The sequence below is a fragment of the Balaenoptera borealis genome (assembly GCF_965194805.1).
Source record: "Balaenoptera borealis genome assembly, chromosome: 14".
Taxonomy (NCBI): Eukaryota; Metazoa; Chordata; class Mammalia; order Artiodactyla; family Balaenopteridae; genus Balaenoptera; species Balaenoptera borealis.
In genome coordinates this window covers 70,432,293-70,450,322 of record NC_138875.1, presented here as the reverse complement: position 1 = coordinate 70,450,322, position 18,030 = coordinate 70,432,293, and the positions used below count along the sequence as shown (strand labels likewise).

Genomic DNA, 18,030 nt, shown 5'->3' with positions numbered 1-18,030 from the left:
CATCTGTATGTCTTCTTTGGAGAAATGTCTATTTAGATCTTCTGCCCATTTTTTGATTGGGTTGTTTGTTTTTTTTGATATTGAGCTGCATGAGCTGTTTGTATATTTTGGAGATTAATCCCTTGTTGGTCGCTTCATTTGCAAATATTTTCTTCCATTCTTTGGGTGTCTTTTCGTTTTGTTTATGGTTTCCTTTGGTGTGCAAAAGCTTGTAAGTTTGATTAGGTCCTTTTTGTTTATTTCTGTTTTTATACTGAGTTATTTTAAATTATGAAACAGAAGAACTGATCTTCAAGCACAGAATAGGTGTTCAATATAAGCTTTTTATCTCCATAATTCTAAACTGCATGGATCTAAGAAAACTGTATTTAATGGGCAAAACTTGCAAAAGAAAAGAAAAAGCAAGTCACTGTCACTCATCCCTATATAGCAATAGTCCAGTGAAGGCAAAGCTCTCAATGTATTGTGCAAGGTGAAAAGGAAGCTCTCAGGCTTCAGAGTTGCAGGATATTATTAAAGCCCTGTGACAATAAACCAGGCTGGCCTTAGTGCCTCTTTCCCAGACAGTCTTATTCAACGTCAGCACTCCAGGTGGGGCAGGTCAGAACCTTTCAGAGCCAGGAAAATACCTCCTGCAGTGCTTAATCATACACATCTTGAGGCTTGTGGATAAACTCCTTATCAAACGAAGGCTTGAGTCCCAAACAAGTATTGTGTGGCTCATTTATTCCTTCTTTTGTCTCACCAAAATGATTTTTTTAGTGCATGGACAATTCTGCAAAGATTTATTAAGTCCTCTTATAGACCTATTCCTGTGGAGCATGTGAGGATGAAAAATATGATTCTCAATTTCAAGGGGTTTTATGTTTTAGGGGGAGAACCAGGTAGAGGAGAATTCCAATTAAGAGGTAGGGCATGATGGAGAGGAAACTTCTGAAAGAGGGAAAATTTGAACTAGGCCTTGAAAGAGTGGTAAGATTTTTTTAAAAATATGGATGAGAGGAAAGAGAAGTAATTTTTCATACTGCAGCCCGAGTGATCTTTCTGAAGCACAAATCTGATCATTACATTCCTCTACCTAAAGCCCTTCATCGATGAGAAATATTAACACTCGTGTTTTATGAGATAATAGTGCCTGGCACACAGTGGATGAGGAAACTGAGGCCCAGTAGGGGCCGTGTCCTCCCCAGAGCCAGGTACTTAATGGCAGAACCAGACTGGGACTTAGTGCCCCTAGGGAATACTCCTCTTCTTAGGCACCTCAGTAGCCATTTTAGGTTCAAGAAAATAGATCAGCATCCTAGGATACAAGTATATCTGGGCTGTGGAGGACTGTACAGCCATTCAAACCGGTGGGCACATCTGCGTGTAACCACCCAGAAGGAAACTCAAGATTACTGCTAATTCAGTAAGGGAAGTTACAGAAATTATAGGCAGCATAATCCTGTTTTCACAAAACTAATGAAGTTTGTGAGTGGCAGGAAGAGGTCTGGAATGATAACACCAAAGTGCTAGCTGAGGAGGGGGGATTTGGCAGAGGAACTTTCACTTGTTAACATATACATTTCTTTGTTGCTAGAGTTTGTTTTGGTGGCGGGTGGTCGTCTTGTTTTATTTACAAGGAGCATGCATTTTGTTTCTAATTAAAAAGACAGGCAAAACCAGACTCTCCGCTGACCCTCAGGATTGTGTCCAAACTCCTTACTGAGGCCCCTCTTGATCCACCTGCCTTCACGCCTCCTCTCCCCCTTCCAGTTCTGCCTACATCCGAGCTCCAGCTCCCAGAACTCAGGGCGCTCTGCCTTCTGGATTGTGACCTTCTTCTCTCTGCCCTTCTTTTCCCCTTCTCTCTGTGGGGCTGGCTTTTATTTATCCTTCAGGGCTGGTGCTTCCTGAAATACTTTCTCCCCTATTGTTTGGCACCATATTGCCTTCGTTTTCCTTTTTCTTTTCCTTCCTGCCCCCTTTGGCAGCTCATTTCTTCTCCCTGGCCTTTAGCTCAGTCCTTGGCCGCCTGTTCTCTCTCGGGCGGAGCTCCTTCCCATCCACTGCTTCCGTTCCATCGCTCTGCCTCGACTCTCACACGTCCAACCCCAGCCCACACTTCCCTCTGAGCACGACATTTGGAGAGCCTTCTTCAGAACTAACCCCCCGACTTCCCCGGGACACACACACCCTCAGCAGGTGACACTGTTGTCCTTCCTGTGTGCTTCTCCCCTCTCTGCAGCCCAGACACTTTTATCTATTGCACTGCTGCTCCCTTCTCACCCGGAGCACGATGGCCCTGTACCTCCTCCACAAGGCTCTTAAAAATACAGCTCTGGTGTTCCCCCTACTGAAAATCCTTCAGAGGCTTCCCACGGCTCTGGGGACAAAGACCTCACTCTTCAGCCTCAGGCTCAGCTTATCTGACCCGAGCTCACATCCCCCTGTGCCCCCTGCACGCCAGCCCCACTGGCCTTTCAATGCTTCCCTCTAAAGGGCCTTGCTTCCAGGACCACTGCCCTGCCAACCTGGCCTTGAGTGTGCCCTCCTCACAGCCTCCCCTGCACCCTGGTTGGTGCCTAGTTACCACCTCTCTCTTTCCACAGAAATCACACTGCTCAAGGAAACCTTTCCTGATGCCCAAACTAGACCAAACCCCTGATGGGGGCGCTCAGAGCCCCACCACCTTCCTTCACAGTCCTCCTCACTGTTTGCCATGAAGGTTTGCATAATTCATGGATTCACTAGACTGAAAGCCCAGGCTAGGGACTGTGCCTGTTTTCCTCCTTTTGTGTCCCCCAGACCAAGCAAGGACAGGCACTCAATAATAGAAAGTTGAGGGAGAGGAAACAGATGAGAAGAGTTAAGGGGAGAAAGTCCATGGGGTCAAGAATAGCTGAATGTACCTGGGAGGCCAGCTGATGTCAGTCAGACCAAGGAATCTGGGTTGTATTTTGTGAATCAAAGGAGGTCAGCCAAGCTTCCAGGGCAGGACAGCTGAATTATATGATCAGCTCAACAGTGTAAATGGGATGACCTAGTACATTCCAAAAAGCCTTCAACAGTCAGTTTGGATTGATATGGGCTATGTCTCTGAGAAAAGGAATTGGGGGTGGATTTTATTTTCTGTGTGCTGTGCTTGTCCAGTCTTTGGTGGTACTACTGTAGGTGAATGACACTGGAGGACTTCTCACTCAGTGGTCTGAGTGCTTCATCCATTAGCTCGTTAGGACGGGAAAGCCTATGATGATAGCTGGCGGAGCATTTCTGCACCTTTCTTTAGCAAGGAGTCCAAACATTTTTTGAGTTCAATTTTTTTTTTAAAACAGGTGTTTACTAAAGTGAGCAAGGATCTTCTGCAGCTGTTTGGAGCCTGAGTGGCAGATGACACCAACTAACTGGGGACAAGTATGAGTTACACCCCAAAGGCTGCTGCAGCAGGATGCCCAGACAGCACGTAGACCACCTCCACACCTGCAGAGCTGAGAGGATCTCAGGTAAGGGGTCCATAGTTGCTCAGTAATGAGGCTTGTGAGAGAAATACTTTAACTGGAGGTGAGGCCTTGATGGCAGTTTTGGCTTCGGAAGCAAGGCTGGGGTCATCACTCAGCTGCCTCTCCCTCCACCTCCTGAGGGGCCCTAGATTTTATTTATTTATTTATTTATTTTTGGCTGTGTTGGGTCTTAGTTGCAGCGTGCAGGCTTTTCTCTAGTTGTGGCACACAGGCTCTATAGTTGTGGCTCATGGGCCTCTCTAGTTGTGGCTCACGTGCTCAGTAGTTGCGGCACACGGGCTTAGTTGCCCCGCAGCATGTGGGATATTAGTTCCCCGACCAGGGATCGAACCTATGTCCCCTGCATTGGAAGGCAGATTCTTAACCACTGGACCACCAGGGAAGTCCCCCTAGGTTATATTTAAGTAGACCGCCTTTCCCTACCTGTAACTGTGAGTGCCAAAGCAACCCAAATGTGCCTCCACTCTAAGCTATAAAGAAACAATTAACCACAGTTAATGGCCCATAATTTGTTACTTTTGTATTCTGTTCCCAAGGTTCCCTCCTAAGTTATTACCCATGAAGAAACATAAAACTGCACATAAAACTGTATTTCATAGAAACAAAGGAAGTGAGCTCTTTTTTGCTTTATTTCCCTCTGATTTAAAACAGTGGGTCTTCCTAGCTGGAAAAGAAGTTCATCCCCACAGATGGGAAAGGCTACCACTCAGTGTCTTGCATCATTACAATGCAGACACATGGACAGGACCAGCTACAGAATTTGCAGGGCCCAGTCCAAAATGAAAATATGGGGCCTCTTGTTAAATATAGTAGGAATTTCAAAACTGCAACAGAAGTGCATTAAACCGAGGGCAAGGTCCTTCTGAGTGTGGGGCCCCGTGTGACTGCAGAGGCTGTGCACACACCAGATGTTCTAGGTACTAGGAGGATGCGGGGGTCGGGGGGAACTCCACCCCGAGGAGCTCAGGCATAGGAACAGCTCCTCCCCTGGCAGAGAGCCTCTGCAGAGAAGGGAGCGTCAGGAGACCCGGACAAAGCATGGGGTGGCCAGAGGGCCACTGCTGAGGGAGCAGATGGTGTGGCCAAGGACAGCGTTCTCTTGGTGGTCCTCCCAGTTCTGATCTGCTTGGGGTTTGGTTATTAGAGGGCCCACGGATCAGAAAAGAATTGGGGTGCTTTAGAAAACTAGAAGGAAGGGGCAACAAATGAGTGTAGAAAACACTGGGATTGAGGAAGCATGAAGAGAGGGAGTTTCTAGAATGGAATTATCCCTGTTTTATTTTCATTTAATCAACCAATCTTTTTTTTTTTTTAACTGAAGTAGAATATCAAATTTAGATGATTTTTCCCCCTAAACCTACTCCTCTCCATTCTCCATCTTAGTAAATGATCCAACTGGATGGATCACTGTCCATCCAGTTGATCCAGGCAGAAACCTGGAGTCTGGTTCCTCCTCCTCCTTTGCCTCAGCAGTGCTCACTGAGTCCTGTTAGTTCTCTCTTCAGGGTCCCTCTTGGGCCTGCACATCTACCTCTGTATCCAATGATGCCACCACCACTTCTTGCCATGACTGACAGCAGCCTCCTCACTGCCTGGCTTTTGAATCATGCAGACTAGAGTTCAAGTCCTCATTCTGCCACATGTTAGCTGAGTGACCTTGGATAGGGCTCTTCACCTTTCTGAGCCTCAGTTTCTTCATCTGTAAAACGGGAATAATAATACAAAGGGTTGTTGTCCGGACTAAATGAAATGATGAAAGTGGCTTAGCACACAGTACATGCTCAATGAATTAGCTTCTTGTCTCTTTCCCTCTTCATTCCTCAGGCCTTAGTTTATACATTACTTCCCTAGGAACCCCTCTGCTGACTTGCTGCAAGTTCCCACAGATCCCCAGACTGCTCTGCAGCATTCATCACACTTACCTGTCTTTTGTCGACAGTCTTCTCCATGAGCACAGGATTCTGGCTTTCTCTGCCTACTGAGGTGCCTGACATGAAGTAGGAATTCATATTTTGTTATTTGACTGGTATCCCTGTATATAATCAAAGGTTCCCAGCCATGGGGTCTCTGTAATGTCCCCCCACCAACTCTAGGTAAGTGGGCAGATGACCACATTATATAAACAAACAGTGGAAACCAAGAGCATCCTACCCAATATAAGTTAAACCTAGGGCGCTGGGGCAACTCATCATAGCAGATCCCGTTCATGAGAAGCAGACCTAGGTCAGTTAAGGCCCATTCAAGGCCAGCCTGACCAAGCCAGGAAGCCAGTGCTCCAGATCAACACAAACTTCCCTGGGAATGCAGTGAGGCTGGGGCAAGGAAGGGACAGCACTACAGGCAGGACCACCCCCCTGGAGAAGGAATGAAGGTGGCCCCCATTCACTGACCCAGGGCCACCTGAGTAGTTGGGCCAACCCCTTTCTCCTCAGGCCTTGACAGCTCCCCACTAGATATTCCCCACTGAGGCCAATCAATTGCATGAGAGGTATGCACACCAAGGGGCTGATGCCCTGAGAAGCCCAAGGTGGAGGGGCTGGGTTTTTTGTTTTTTGAACTTTGTGAAATAACATATACATAGAAAAGTACATTAAAAATCTGTAGTTTATACTCCAATAAAGATGTTAAAAAAATTTTTAAATAAATCTGTAGAGGCTGATGAGTTATCAGATGAGCATTCATGAAACCCACCACTCTGATCAGTACCTAAATCATCTCCAGCACTCTGGAAGCCCACTTACCCTCCCCAACCTGCTTGCTCCAACCCCTAGAGATGACCAGGGCCCTGGCTTTTGTAGTTACCATACCTTGGCACCTGAAATAATACTTTTGCCTGGTTTTGAACTTTTAAAGAATGGAATCATACAGCACATAATTTTGTTCTTTTTTCTATTCAGTATTATGTGAGATTCATCTGTGTTTGTATGTGTAACTAGTTTATTCATTCATTGCTGTGTTAGATCTTGTAGATGAATGTTTCACAAACTGTTTATTCCTTGCCCTGTTCATGGACATTTGTGCTGTTTCTGGCTTGTGTATTTTCATTGCCTTAGTGTGAGGCTGTCCTGGATGACTTGCAGAAGCAAGGGGAGTTTGGAGCAGAAGGGAAAGGAGCGGGAGAGGCAGGAGGAGCTCTGGGCATGGGGGCAGGGCAAGTAGGAGGGACTCTCAGGTCAGATAGGGCTGTGGAAGTACAGAGTGGGGCTGACGGCACCGTGGAGGAAAGGGTGCCAGAGGGCTCCTTTGAAAGTTTGCTCCTACTCAGAGACTAGAGGAGTGCAATTCCCCTCTGAGGGCAAGTGTTCTGCCTGCTGAAGGCCATGGTCATGTGGTTTAGCAGGCAGGAGTTCAACTCCTCCACCTTCTGGACCTGCTGCCTGAGCCCACTTCTCTGCTCCCCATGGGGTGCAGGGCCGGCTCTGCATGCCTAGAGAGAAAGCCAGGCAGGGAAGCTGATAGCAAAATATTGCCCTAGGGGGACAGAGGCAACACCACAGACTGGCCAGGGAGTCACCTCTGGCGCCTCTCCTGTCTCAGGATGGGCAGACATCAAGAGATTTGTGTTTGGGAAGTTCAGAGATCACCACTGCCCATCCAGACACTGACCAGAATGGAGGTAAGGCGGCAGAGCCCTGAAGGGAAGGGGCCAGCACGGCTGACTGCTTGCCCAGCCCTCATCTGCCCTGGAAGCGAGGCCACCCCATGGAGCCCATCTCTCGGAGACTCCCAGCAGCCCCGGGCAGAGCTCCCACCCCAGCCAGAGAACCTGTCCCTGGTAACACTCCACCCACTTAAGTGGCTGGATCTTAAGTATTTCACCTTGGGGACCATCTTGGCTGGAGATGGCCGGGAGTCCCTATCACCCCTGAAAGACCTGACATGTTTCCCTCCTCCCTCCAACTGAGCAGGTACAGGTGAGAAGAGAAGTTCTGTTGCCTTGGAGCAGTACGGCTGCCTGGGAAACAAGAAGGGCTCCTGCCGCTTCCAACTCTGGATGATGTGTGAAAGCAGGTAAGGTGGGGGCCTCAGGCAGAGCATAAGTTCAAGTATGGGCTTTGCAGGATGCTACCCCTCACGCTGCAGGGCAACTAGACTTTGTAAAACATGATTTCCTCATTGGATCCTCAACAGCTTTGTGGGTTGACTAGACAAACTTCCCCACAGAGGAGAAATTAAAGCAGAGCAGAGTGGTCAAGGCTACACCCTAAATCATCAATGAAGGGGCTAGAACACAGGTCCCACAGTCTCTGGGTCAGGGCAGCACAGAGCTACGCACACACAGGCATGTGCCTAGGCAGACACCCAGCTCTGGCTTCTTGGGCTAAGAGTTGCCTTGCCACCTGATGGAGTGTCTGCTGCCACTTATCAAATGAATATAGTCCCTGGCAAATGAGGACTGAGAATGAGGTCCACTAACAAGTGAGGAGAAGAGCTGCACAGGGGGGAGTTTAACTATCAGAAGGCTAAGGGGTTAAGAGAAGCCCTCTGGAAAACTGGTGAAGGCCCTTGACTAACTTTTGCAAAAACAACCCTGTTGATTGCACTATGGGAATCAAACATGAAATGATGTCCTGTTGTACAATCGGGTAACTTTAGGAGGGAAATATATGTAAAATATTCTTTTTCTAAGAATTAGCCCATAGTTGCAACTACGTTTTGCTAACAAATACTTGTTCCAATCAAGCCTTTTTCACTATTTACTGTGTGAAACTCTGGTCTCCGTTTACAGTGGGTTAACTGTAGAAGGGCTTTTCAGGTCTCAGTTCTTTCTGGATAATGAGAGTCCTTTATTTATCTGCCCAATCTTCCCTAACAGACAACACATTCTTGAGGGCAAACAGTGCTAGACACAGAAATGCCATGTTTTCTCATGGGACTTGGGGTAGGGATGCGTCTAAGTCACCAAAGAAGCCTGTGCAGAACCATGGGTCTCATTAGTTGTTAAATGAATGAGTCACCTGGTATATCTAGAGCTGTCAGAAGCAAAGACTCTATGGCTGAGGCCTCAGTTAGGGTCCCCAGAAATGAGGGGTAACCAGGTGACTTCAGACACCCAGGCCGTTGTCCTCAGCTTTTCAGGCATTGTTAGTGATCTCCAAAAGTCCGGAGGGCTTTGGAGGGCAGGGCTACGTGGAGGACATGAGGGGCAAGGGTGATACGGGGTGTCCGGGTAAGGAGAGGCAAGGGCCTCTGCCGCTGTCCCTCTACCTCCCCGCTATCCCCTTCCTACTCCCATCTAACAGCACACAGGAGCCCTGTGCAGTGGCTTTAGCTGCCATGGTTCATTCCTGCCTGGTGTGGCTCAGAACTTCCTATGACTGAGCTTCCTAAACAGACAGTTCCAGGGAAGGCGGGTGGGGGTTTGGGGGAGGAATTCAACTACAGTCTGCAAAGAGGAGGTTAACTTCCTAGCTGGGCTTGGGGGAGAGGATGGGAAAGTGACATCAGTGTTCACACCTGCTCCAGGCTGACTGGGAAGGAAATGCTGACATCCTAGCACTTTAGATCCTGCACACAGAGGACAAAAGGCAAAGCCCGTGCTGCAGGCCTTTTGGTTCAGCCCTCCTTTCGACTGGGCAAGCAGTCCTCAGGCCCATGAGAACCAGTCCCCAAGTTAATGCCTCAGAGCTGCACAGGGCGGGTGGAAGGGTGTTCATGTGAGGTGGCCTTGCACACTGGCTCAGGTGGGCACACCTGATGCCTTAGCAGTTTCTCCAAGCCCCTGGGGAAGGATGACTTCGCTGCATTTCTGGCAGAGACTCATATGGAACTGTTGTTAAAGTGTCTCCATTTTAAGTACCCTGATTTATAAATTTCCAGGGAAGCATGTGTGGAAGGAGGGCAGAGAACTGAACCTCAGGAACACCAATGCCAACATAGGCTCAGGGAAAGGATGGTCTGGCGCAGCCTCGAAGGCCAACTGCAGAGGCAGAAGAGGCAGCAGGTATGGATAGTCCTTGGGGACACCCAAGAACGTGTTGGGGGGGCAGAAGTCTGAGGCAGCAGTTGGCTGGTTTATCAACTCAAATGAAAGAATAGAAAGAATTATGCTACCCAGGTCAGGTCCCAAGGGCTGACAGGGACTTCAAACTTGGGAGCCGCCCCAGTAGAGTATGTGCCAGCAAGTACCAGAATCTTCTGGGTGACCTGAAAGAACCTCTAGTTCTAGGGACTGATTTTCCAATGGGCAAAATACAGTAGGGGAACCATTTATAATTAACTCACATCTGTTTTAATTTGGATGACGAAGCCTTAAATATGTTCAGCCACCATGGGCTCCTTTGGCATTGGAGATGAAAGGAGGACGAGCTGAAGGCAAGGTCTTCACTCCTTTTCCAACCTTGGGCTCGCCTGCCAGGTAGTGAACACAACCTGGCCCAGGCCCGTGCCTTAGACATCCATGCTGTGCAGAGGTAAGGCCCACCTCGCTCTACCTCCCCTGCTCCTCAGCCTGGAGAGCTGGCTGGTCTGCATATCTTATGGCTTGGTCAGTCTTCAGTCAGGAACCTAAAACTCATCACCTGTTCAGCAAAGTGAGGCCACATCAGTCTCCACAGGACTCAGAGTTCTTAGATGCCACCCCAACCCCAACAAGCAATTTCTTTCTCTTGGCCTCCTTTCCCATTGCTTTTATAGGATTTTAAAGCAGCAGTGCACCTGCAGACTTGCATCCATTAAAAAAATATATTTTAAGTTCATATATGAACTTTAAAGTCTTTGAGTAGTGATAAACTTGCAATTTATTTTAACTCAGATCAGAATGTTACCTCTGTGAGGTGGAAGACCCAGGGCAGGGCCAGTCGTCTTCTAGTTTTAATACATGGTGGGACAAAAGCCCTGTCTGGCTCTGACCATTCAGAATGTCCACCAGCAGCCAGACAGAAATGTCACCTCATTTTATGGACGGTGGAAAGGGGAGCGCTTTCTAGGCACTCACCGTCAACCCCCTCTTTGTGGCCAGTGCTCTGCTCTAGATAAGGAAATGCTCAGTTCCTCACCACCCACGGGCAACTCAGCTGGCGCTGCGGGGCTGGATTCCAGCCCAAGTTTGTGGGCTCAGAAACCCCAGGTTCTTTCCACTAAACGAGTGGTTTTGAAACTGGCTCTTGTGGCAGTGCTTCAGAGGTTCCCTGCAAACATTCGCTTCAAGTGTCATCTTAAATATTAAAAGTCGTCCGTAACACGTACACTCAGATGTAAAACATGCGTTGCTTAGGCTGCCTGAGACCTTAGGTAAGGCCTCCATTATTGTGCTTGTGTGGGCTTCTCAGGGGTCACTGATGCAGAAGGTGCAAGCCTGGTGCTGGGATTGCCACACCCAGCTGCAAACTCAGTGCTATGGCTCTCACCATAGTACAATTTTAGTGATTATAACCTTTGTGTGTTTCTCACCTGATATATGGAGGATAAGGGCTGAAAGCAGGTATTGGATATTCCTCTTTTTCTTTTCAAGTATCTAGTTTTGTCCATAACTAGAGATTGCAGACAACCTATGACTATTTCCACTTATACAGATAAAAATCAGGATTTTTTTTCCTCCATACCATACCAAACAAAATCGGATATAAATTGGACACTGAGATGATAGCTCACAACTAACCCATCTGCACTAGTCAAAAATGCTGCCCCCCCCACCCTTGCCACCCCACTAGTTTAAGACATGACTGAACTTAGTTCATGCTATTAACACTTTTTATGTACATGAAAGGTTTAAAAGAAAAACAAAAATACTGCATTACAATATCAAAGCCTTTTGATTTTGGTTACCAGGGAGAGGAGGGCTCACAGTTTAAGCCTTCTGGTAATGACTACTAAGCTCTTCTCCAAGATTTCTGGTTTGGCTAACTCAAAGAGAACCAGGTTAGAGTAACTATTTATCTAAGGCTGCTTTCTGGAAACCCAAGAGCACTGAGGGGAAGGGGGGAGGAGAGAATGTTTCTTATTCAAATTCTTCCGTTTATTCACTGGTAACTGTGGATGAATCTTTGCTGCTCCCTGAAACTTGGTTTTCTCAACAAAATATCACAAACTCAAAATGGATTAAAGACCTACATGTAAGACCGGATACTATAAAACTCTTAGAGGAAAACATAGGTAGAATACACTGACATAAATTGCATTAATATCTTTTTCAGTCTGTCTCCCAGAGTAATGGAAATAAAAACAAAAATAAACAAACGGAACCTAATTAAACTCAAAAGCTTTTACACAACAAAGGAAACCACAAAGAAAACAAAAAGACAACCCAAAGAATGGGAGAAAATACTCGCAAACAGTGCGACTGACAAGGGATTAGTCTCCAAAATATACAAACAGCTCATGCAGCTCAATGTCAAAAAAAAGCAAACAACCCAATCAAAAAATAGGCAGAAAACCTAAATAGACATTTCTCCAAAGAAGACATACAGATGGCCAAAAGGCACATGGTAAGATGCTCAACATGGCTAATTATTAGAGAAATGCAAATCAAAACTACAATGAGATATCACCTCACACTGGACAGAATGGCCATCATCAAAAAATCTACAAACAATAAATGATGAAGAGGGTGTGGAGAAAAGGGAACCCTCCTATACTGTTGGTGGGAATATACATTGGTACAGCCACTGTGGAGAACAGTATGGAGGTTCCTTAAACTAATGACAGCTACCACATGATCTAGCAATCCCACTCCTGGGCTTATATCCAGAGAAAAACATGGTTCAAAAGGATACAAGCACCCCAGTGTTCGTTGCAGCACTGTTTACAATAGCCAAGACATGGAAGCAACCTGAATGTCCATCGACTGATGAGTGGATAAAGAAGGTGTGGTACAATGGAATGTTAGTCAGTTAAAAAGAATGAAATGATGCCATTTGCAGCAACATAGATGGGCCTGGAGATTATCATACTAGGTGAAGTAAGTCAGAGAAAGACAAATATCATATACATGTGGAATCTAAAAGATACAAATGAACTTATTTACACAACAGTCTCACAGACTTAGAGAATGAACTTGGGGGAGGGTGGGGGGGAGGATAGATTGGGAGTTTGGGATTCAGATGTACACGCTGCTATATTTAAAACAGATAACCAACAAGGACCTACTGTAAAAAATAAAAAATTAAATTAAAAAAAATCAGGAGGTTGGATTAAATCAGTGATTTCAGACTTTCATTTTAATCATCGAAACCTTTCTTCAAATCACATCTTACTTGGAAGCCTAATACTGAATGGGACTGAAGGCTCGCTCCCCACAGAACAGCATGAAAACCACAAAACTACACTATCTAAGGTCCCTCCCCCCTACCTCTAATATCAGGATTTCAAGTCCCAGGCCTCTGAAACACAGATGCTGACTCCTGCTGCCCCCTCCTGGCCAGGCCCTTCCCTGTCTCTTGAACAGACTAAGGGGTGGAGCTGATTTATCCCATGCACCTAAAACACTGGTCACAAGACTGACTAGAGAACCACAGTGGCAAGGGGCTGAACAACAGTTTGTGGGTGAAAACGACATTTACTTAGTTTACATGGTCACGGAGGCTATAGCAGAATCAGTGCTGTTACAACAGTGGGCACTACTGTCAGCAGCAACACGGTGTTTTTAACCAGAATCCAAGCCTCATGGGTTCAGTTTGCATTAAAAAAAAAAAAAATCTTAAACCAGTCAGGAAGCAGTGAAAGGTCAATTTTGAATGCCAATGTAAAACAAATTTCACTGAAAATACAACTGAAATGCAACTGCTATGAGCACTATAAGAGACGCTAAGAACTTCGATATGATAGAAAAGACAGTAAGTGGTAAATAAAATGCAACAGCAGCATTAAAAAACTTTGTAATTCCTACTTCAGAGGGTACCCCTTCCCTTTCCTCCTCATGCCTCCAACAACTGCCTAGTCTGGAAGAGCCCTGTTCAACCAGGGAGGCAGCTGGTTATCTGCACAAATATGCAGCAGATGAACTCCACACAAGGGAGAGGACCAAAGTGTCAGTGTGGTTGTGTACCGGGGGCAGGGAGACTCCTACTCCTGCTAGATGCCTCTCACACATTCTGGTCCTGCCCTCCAGACATCTCATCAGTAACATCGACTTCGAACAAATGTTCTTAGAAAATGTGACTAGAAATTAAACAGCTGGGACTCCTGCCATATTTTCCAAACTCCAAATGGAAAGTCAAGTCATTTTGCTCCACAGTCCAGGCCCACTTTCACTCACTGTTAACCCTACCCTCAGCTAGTGCAGTCGGGTGGGTACAGCTGCAGCCCTGGAGACAGATCACTTGAACAGGTACCAGCAAAATGAAAAGTCCTGCAACAGCACCTTCAAAGCAGCCCTTGTTCTTAAGACATCAGTAGAGGTCATGGCTACAGTTAACGATCTCCCAGCCTCATGTGCAGCGGCCAAGTATATCAGCTGTCTCAAGGACAGTGGCCTGAAACCATATTCTAGGGTTTATCCTCAATTCCCATTTTGATATTTTTTAATAGCTGGAAATTAACAAATGCTCTGGGGCAGCATTTTGTTCATTCCCCTTTAAATCTGCCACAGTACCTTTTTAATTCTTAGAATATTATTCTCTAACATAGAAATGAACAATGAGCATATTAGCAAAATAAAGAAAAAATTTTCTGTACACCTTTACTAGAAAGTCTCAGTGGATTAAGGCAGTCCTATCATTTTTTGGACTGGGATTAAGGACACCAAAGTATAGAAAAAAGGGAAGAATTCAGAGATGAAGAGGACATCCTGGCATCTCAAGGTCACCATTAGTACTCCACTGCTTAGACCAAGTATCTCCATGTGACAGCCTGAAGAAATCTGGCTGTGTCCTCGGATAACAGCTTTTCTTCACATACCGCCCTCTTCCACAGGGCAGTGCCTTGCCTTGACTTGCACTGTGCAGGTCTCACCAGCACCTGGCTCTTCATCTTCCCTAACGCCAGTAACTCCCCCTCTATGGACCCAACAGCCTTGCTAGATTCTACAAGTGTTTTTAACTTGCCAAGGGCTAAGCATTAGCCCCCAGGCACAACAGGAGCTCTGTGTAGACACACACTGGCTGTGACACAACTCAGGCTTTTACAAATTGGTCTGAGCACCGACTTGGCTCCCAGATGGACTGAAGGCAGCTGAAGTGGCACCTTCTCCTCCCAGAGGACAAGTTAGTTCTCAAACACCTGCCAGATGGCACACACAGCTCTCAGACTGGAACCAGCTGAGCTGTTTTTAAGTGCGTGTGTACTTCAGGAAGTGAGTACATCCAGAAAGTGACCTTGGAAGGCTCTCCGGTAGCTCAGAGCAGGTCACTCATCAGAGCCCCCAACTCACCACAGATGTGAGGCTGGCAACCCCAGAGCTGGGCGTTACTCAGTACCTACCTTCCCTCAGGAAGAACTGCATAACGTTACGTCCCCCACAGGCCCACGGGATGGGAAGGGTGCCCAAGAGTGACACAGGAAAGAAAATCCACCTCCGCGAAGAACAAGAACTAGTCCGGAAGTGACTAGAGACTACGGCCTCCTCGGCTGGTTGCAGATCTAAGGAGCAGAGGTTCCTCCCTCTGTGTGGGAGGAGGAAGGAGACCTCTAGTTAGGCACACAATCCACTCACATCCAATTCAGTTTCTGCCCCAAGGTCTCTTTGCCCACCCGTAATTCTCTCATCCAAGACAGGCAGAGCAGAGGCACTTTCTAGCCACCCTCCCCGCAAAACCTCCTTTCAGTCTCCACTGCACGCATGCCTCAGTGCTTACCTGCTGCTACAGGTGCAGCTGTTGCTCCCTGCGTGGGGTTAAGGGGCCAGAGCACTGGCTAAAATCAAAGCAACAGCAAAAAAAAAAAAAGCGAGCCTGGAGGACAGAGGTAGTTTTAATTACTGTTGACACTCAGTTCTTCAGATAAGGAAGAACGGCTGATTGTTAAGATGTCAGACTGCTTTGCCTTTTTAGCTTTGGAGATGTTAGTAGCAAAAACCATCGAGGAAATGTGTTGCAGTGTGTGGGTATTGTGGTGCGGCTCCTTGCCAAGGTCCAGAGTTGAAAAGAAATCAGTTTTCCTTTGCCAAAGTTAACTTTCTCAGCAGCACCTCAAATTGCTTCTGTGTAAGAGGGAAATGGGGTGAAGGGGAATAAACCACAGGGAAAAGAATTAGAACGTGTTAGCAAATGCTACCATGCGGAACACTAAACTTTATTCACTTTATTTATATATTTAACAGTTCTAAAGTATTTACTTCTTTGACAAAAAATGAAAAATATAGGAGCACTGACCAACTCCTCTTTAGGAGAAAAGGGTTATATATACAGCTACGGAGAGTTACGGTTCCTCCTTTACATACAAAGAAAAATATTAATAAAAAAGTGCTTCATTGATCAAAAAAGGGCTAAGAGCTGCAAGCATTTATTCACACTGTACATCAGACCCAAGAAACCCGTATCGTAACCTCTTGGCACCCGTCACTAGGACCTGCACAATCTTCAGTTAGACTGACTTCTCCCTACCTGCAAGGCCAGACCACACAGAGTGCGAAGAACTTACACCCTGTTTCACTAAATTCAGATTCTGAGCAACCTCCTGCCACTGGGAAGTCAAGAGACGCACTCAGATGCTCTTGGCTTTGCCTGGACTGACAGCTCCAGGGAAGGCTTCTGGCCCACATCTTATCTACACCCAGGCACACACAGGAGCCACCTTCCTGAGAGACAACTTGCCCTTAGCTAGGGAATTGCTTCCAAAGGGTCAGGAGAGTTCTCAGGCCTCACCCCCACTGCCCACCACAATCCGCCCTGTTACCAGTTAGCAGCTTTTAGCAGAGCCAAGCATGGCCCTTCCCCCGAGAGGGAGGGCAGGCACAAAACATGGATGCCAAGATCACAAAGCACAAACCTAAACTCCTCTCCAATCTTCTCCATACCCACCTCCACCACAAATAGTCTTGATTTAAATAAGGCTCTTTTTGGACCCCATCAAAGCTTACTAAGGAAAGGTGCCTTGCATCTCCTACGGGCTTTGTCACTTCTCTAAGGAGCCCTGCAGAGTCACCAAGTGGCCCCTCACTGCTGACCAGCAGCACAGGAGCAGGGCAGTGGGACCGCTGGGCCCTTCCCACTGCTCCAAGAAGGGGAGGCAGAGGAAGGCTGAGTCTATGGGACATGCTCCCTTCTCCAGACACTGCCATCTGAAAGGCTGATTCTACCCCTAAAGGGGGAGATCCATGATTGGTTTGGGAGTGGGGAATTTTTGGAACCCTGAGTCTGGATTTCCCTGTGCTAGCCGAGGAAGAGAGATTGTTCGGGGGACCAGGACCCGGAAGGGGCTTCCAGGCTCAGGGCATACTTTGGCCTTGACCACGGCAGCAGAATACTGCACTCTGGCCAGTCTGCACCCTATGCCTGAGGGTGGGAAGCGCCACACAGCCTGGCTGAGGGGGGCAGACCATTGACAGTGAGGGGAGCCCTAGACAATCTGGGTCAAGTTAAAAAGAGAATCCCATGGGGGAGAATATGCCAGCCACCCATTCCCAGCCCTCTCCCTGCCTCACAAGTGTACCCCTTCTTTCCCCAAACGGGGTGGGGGCACCTAAGGGGTCCCACTTACTATGTGCCTGTGCGCCTCCCTCCAAACTCCAATCCCGTGTTGGGTGGGACTAGCCCAGTCCCTCTCGGAAGGGAGAGGGCACCTGGGGCACTGCTCTTAGAGCAGATGCTTTCAGCGTCCTCAGCAGCAAAGGTTTTTCCAATCCAATCAGCTCTGATGTGGCAGTGATACGAGGAAAGGTCACAAACGTCAGCACTGGCTTTATTCCCTGCTCTCTATCTCAGGCCTCCACTCCTGACTCAACCAGCCTCCGTCCCAGCCTGAGGAACTAAGCCACCCCTCAGCATCGCCTGACAGCAGGCAGCTCAACAGTTATAGGGGGCCTGGCAACCTCTGGTCTTCCATCCAAAAAAAAAAAGATAAACAGGGTACTTGTCTCATTTTTGGAGGCAGAGGGGGGATAGAAAATGGAGAGGAAAAAAAAGGGTGGGTTGGGGAGGGAGAGATCAATCTACAATCCAGTGGTACATCCCAAATTTCCATCACTCTGCACAGTTGGTTCCATGTCCCCATTCCAAAGTGCATGGGCCTCTCAGTCTGCCCAGGCTGTTGTGGGCCTGTCAGAGGAACAGCAGCTTGGCCTCTGCCCGCCCCAGGTCACTGAGCTTCAGTTTGAAGTGGCAGCAATGGGCTTATCCAGTTCAAGGTCAATGCTGGAGCTTGTGGGATGCAGGCTGCTATAGCAAGACTTGCACACTCGACTAGGTTCAAAGAGCTGTTGGCTGGGAACTGGAACCTTCTGGTTACAACAACTGGAGCAGAATACGTTCCCACAATTCCTTGAGATGAGCAGAAACAAAAACAGCATTAGTGTCAGCAGACACGGGGTGGAGAAACCAACTTCAGAAGACAGCGCTTCTCTGTACACGATTCAGATGTGCCGGAGACTCCTCTAATATCAAACACTCTCGTTTGTCTAAACCCAGGAAGAAGCCAGGAAGGGAGGGGACCGCTC

At 47.4% G+C, this 18,030-nt stretch overlaps 2 protein-coding genes across 29 annotated transcripts in view; one reads left to right on the top strand and one right to left on the bottom strand.

The window, feature by feature from the left end:
* The window catches only part of LOC309611018 (uncharacterized protein), a 177,161-nt gene that overhangs the window by 135,380 nt on the left and 23,751 nt on the right, over positions 1-18,030 (top strand). For 4 of the 6 annotated variants that reach the window (XR_014234281.1, XR_014234282.1, XR_014234283.1 and 1 more), the window contains exons 2-4: positions 3,315-3,482; positions 7,409-7,511; positions 9,321-9,444. Coding sequence is in view for 1 of the 6 variants with exons in the window: in XM_082354738.1 (XP_082210864.1) it covers positions 3,428-3,482; positions 7,409-7,511; positions 9,321-9,444 (282 nt within the window). In the remaining 5 variants the exon portion in view is untranslated. Of the gene's footprint in view, positions 1-3,314; positions 3,483-7,408; positions 7,512-9,320; positions 9,445-11,635; positions 14,852-18,030 lie in introns of those variants that run through there. The other 2 variants (XR_014234285.1, XM_082354738.1) reach the window with 2 other exon arrangements.
* Positions 4,761-18,030, bottom strand: part of MTMR3 (myotubularin related protein 3) — a 143,654-nt gene continuing 130,384 nt past the window's right edge. For 17 of the 23 annotated variants that reach the window (XM_082354685.1, XM_082354693.1, XM_082354697.1 and 14 more), the window contains one exon: positions 15,648-17,854. In XM_082354685.1, coding sequence (XP_082210811.1) covers positions 17,683-17,854 — 172 coding nt within the window. In that variant the 3' untranslated portion in view covers positions 15,648-17,682. Of the gene's footprint in view, positions 5,200-5,422; positions 5,488-15,647; positions 17,855-18,030 lie in introns of those variants that run through there. The other 6 variants (XM_082354690.1, XM_082354691.1, XM_082354694.1 and 3 more) reach the window with 4 other exon arrangements.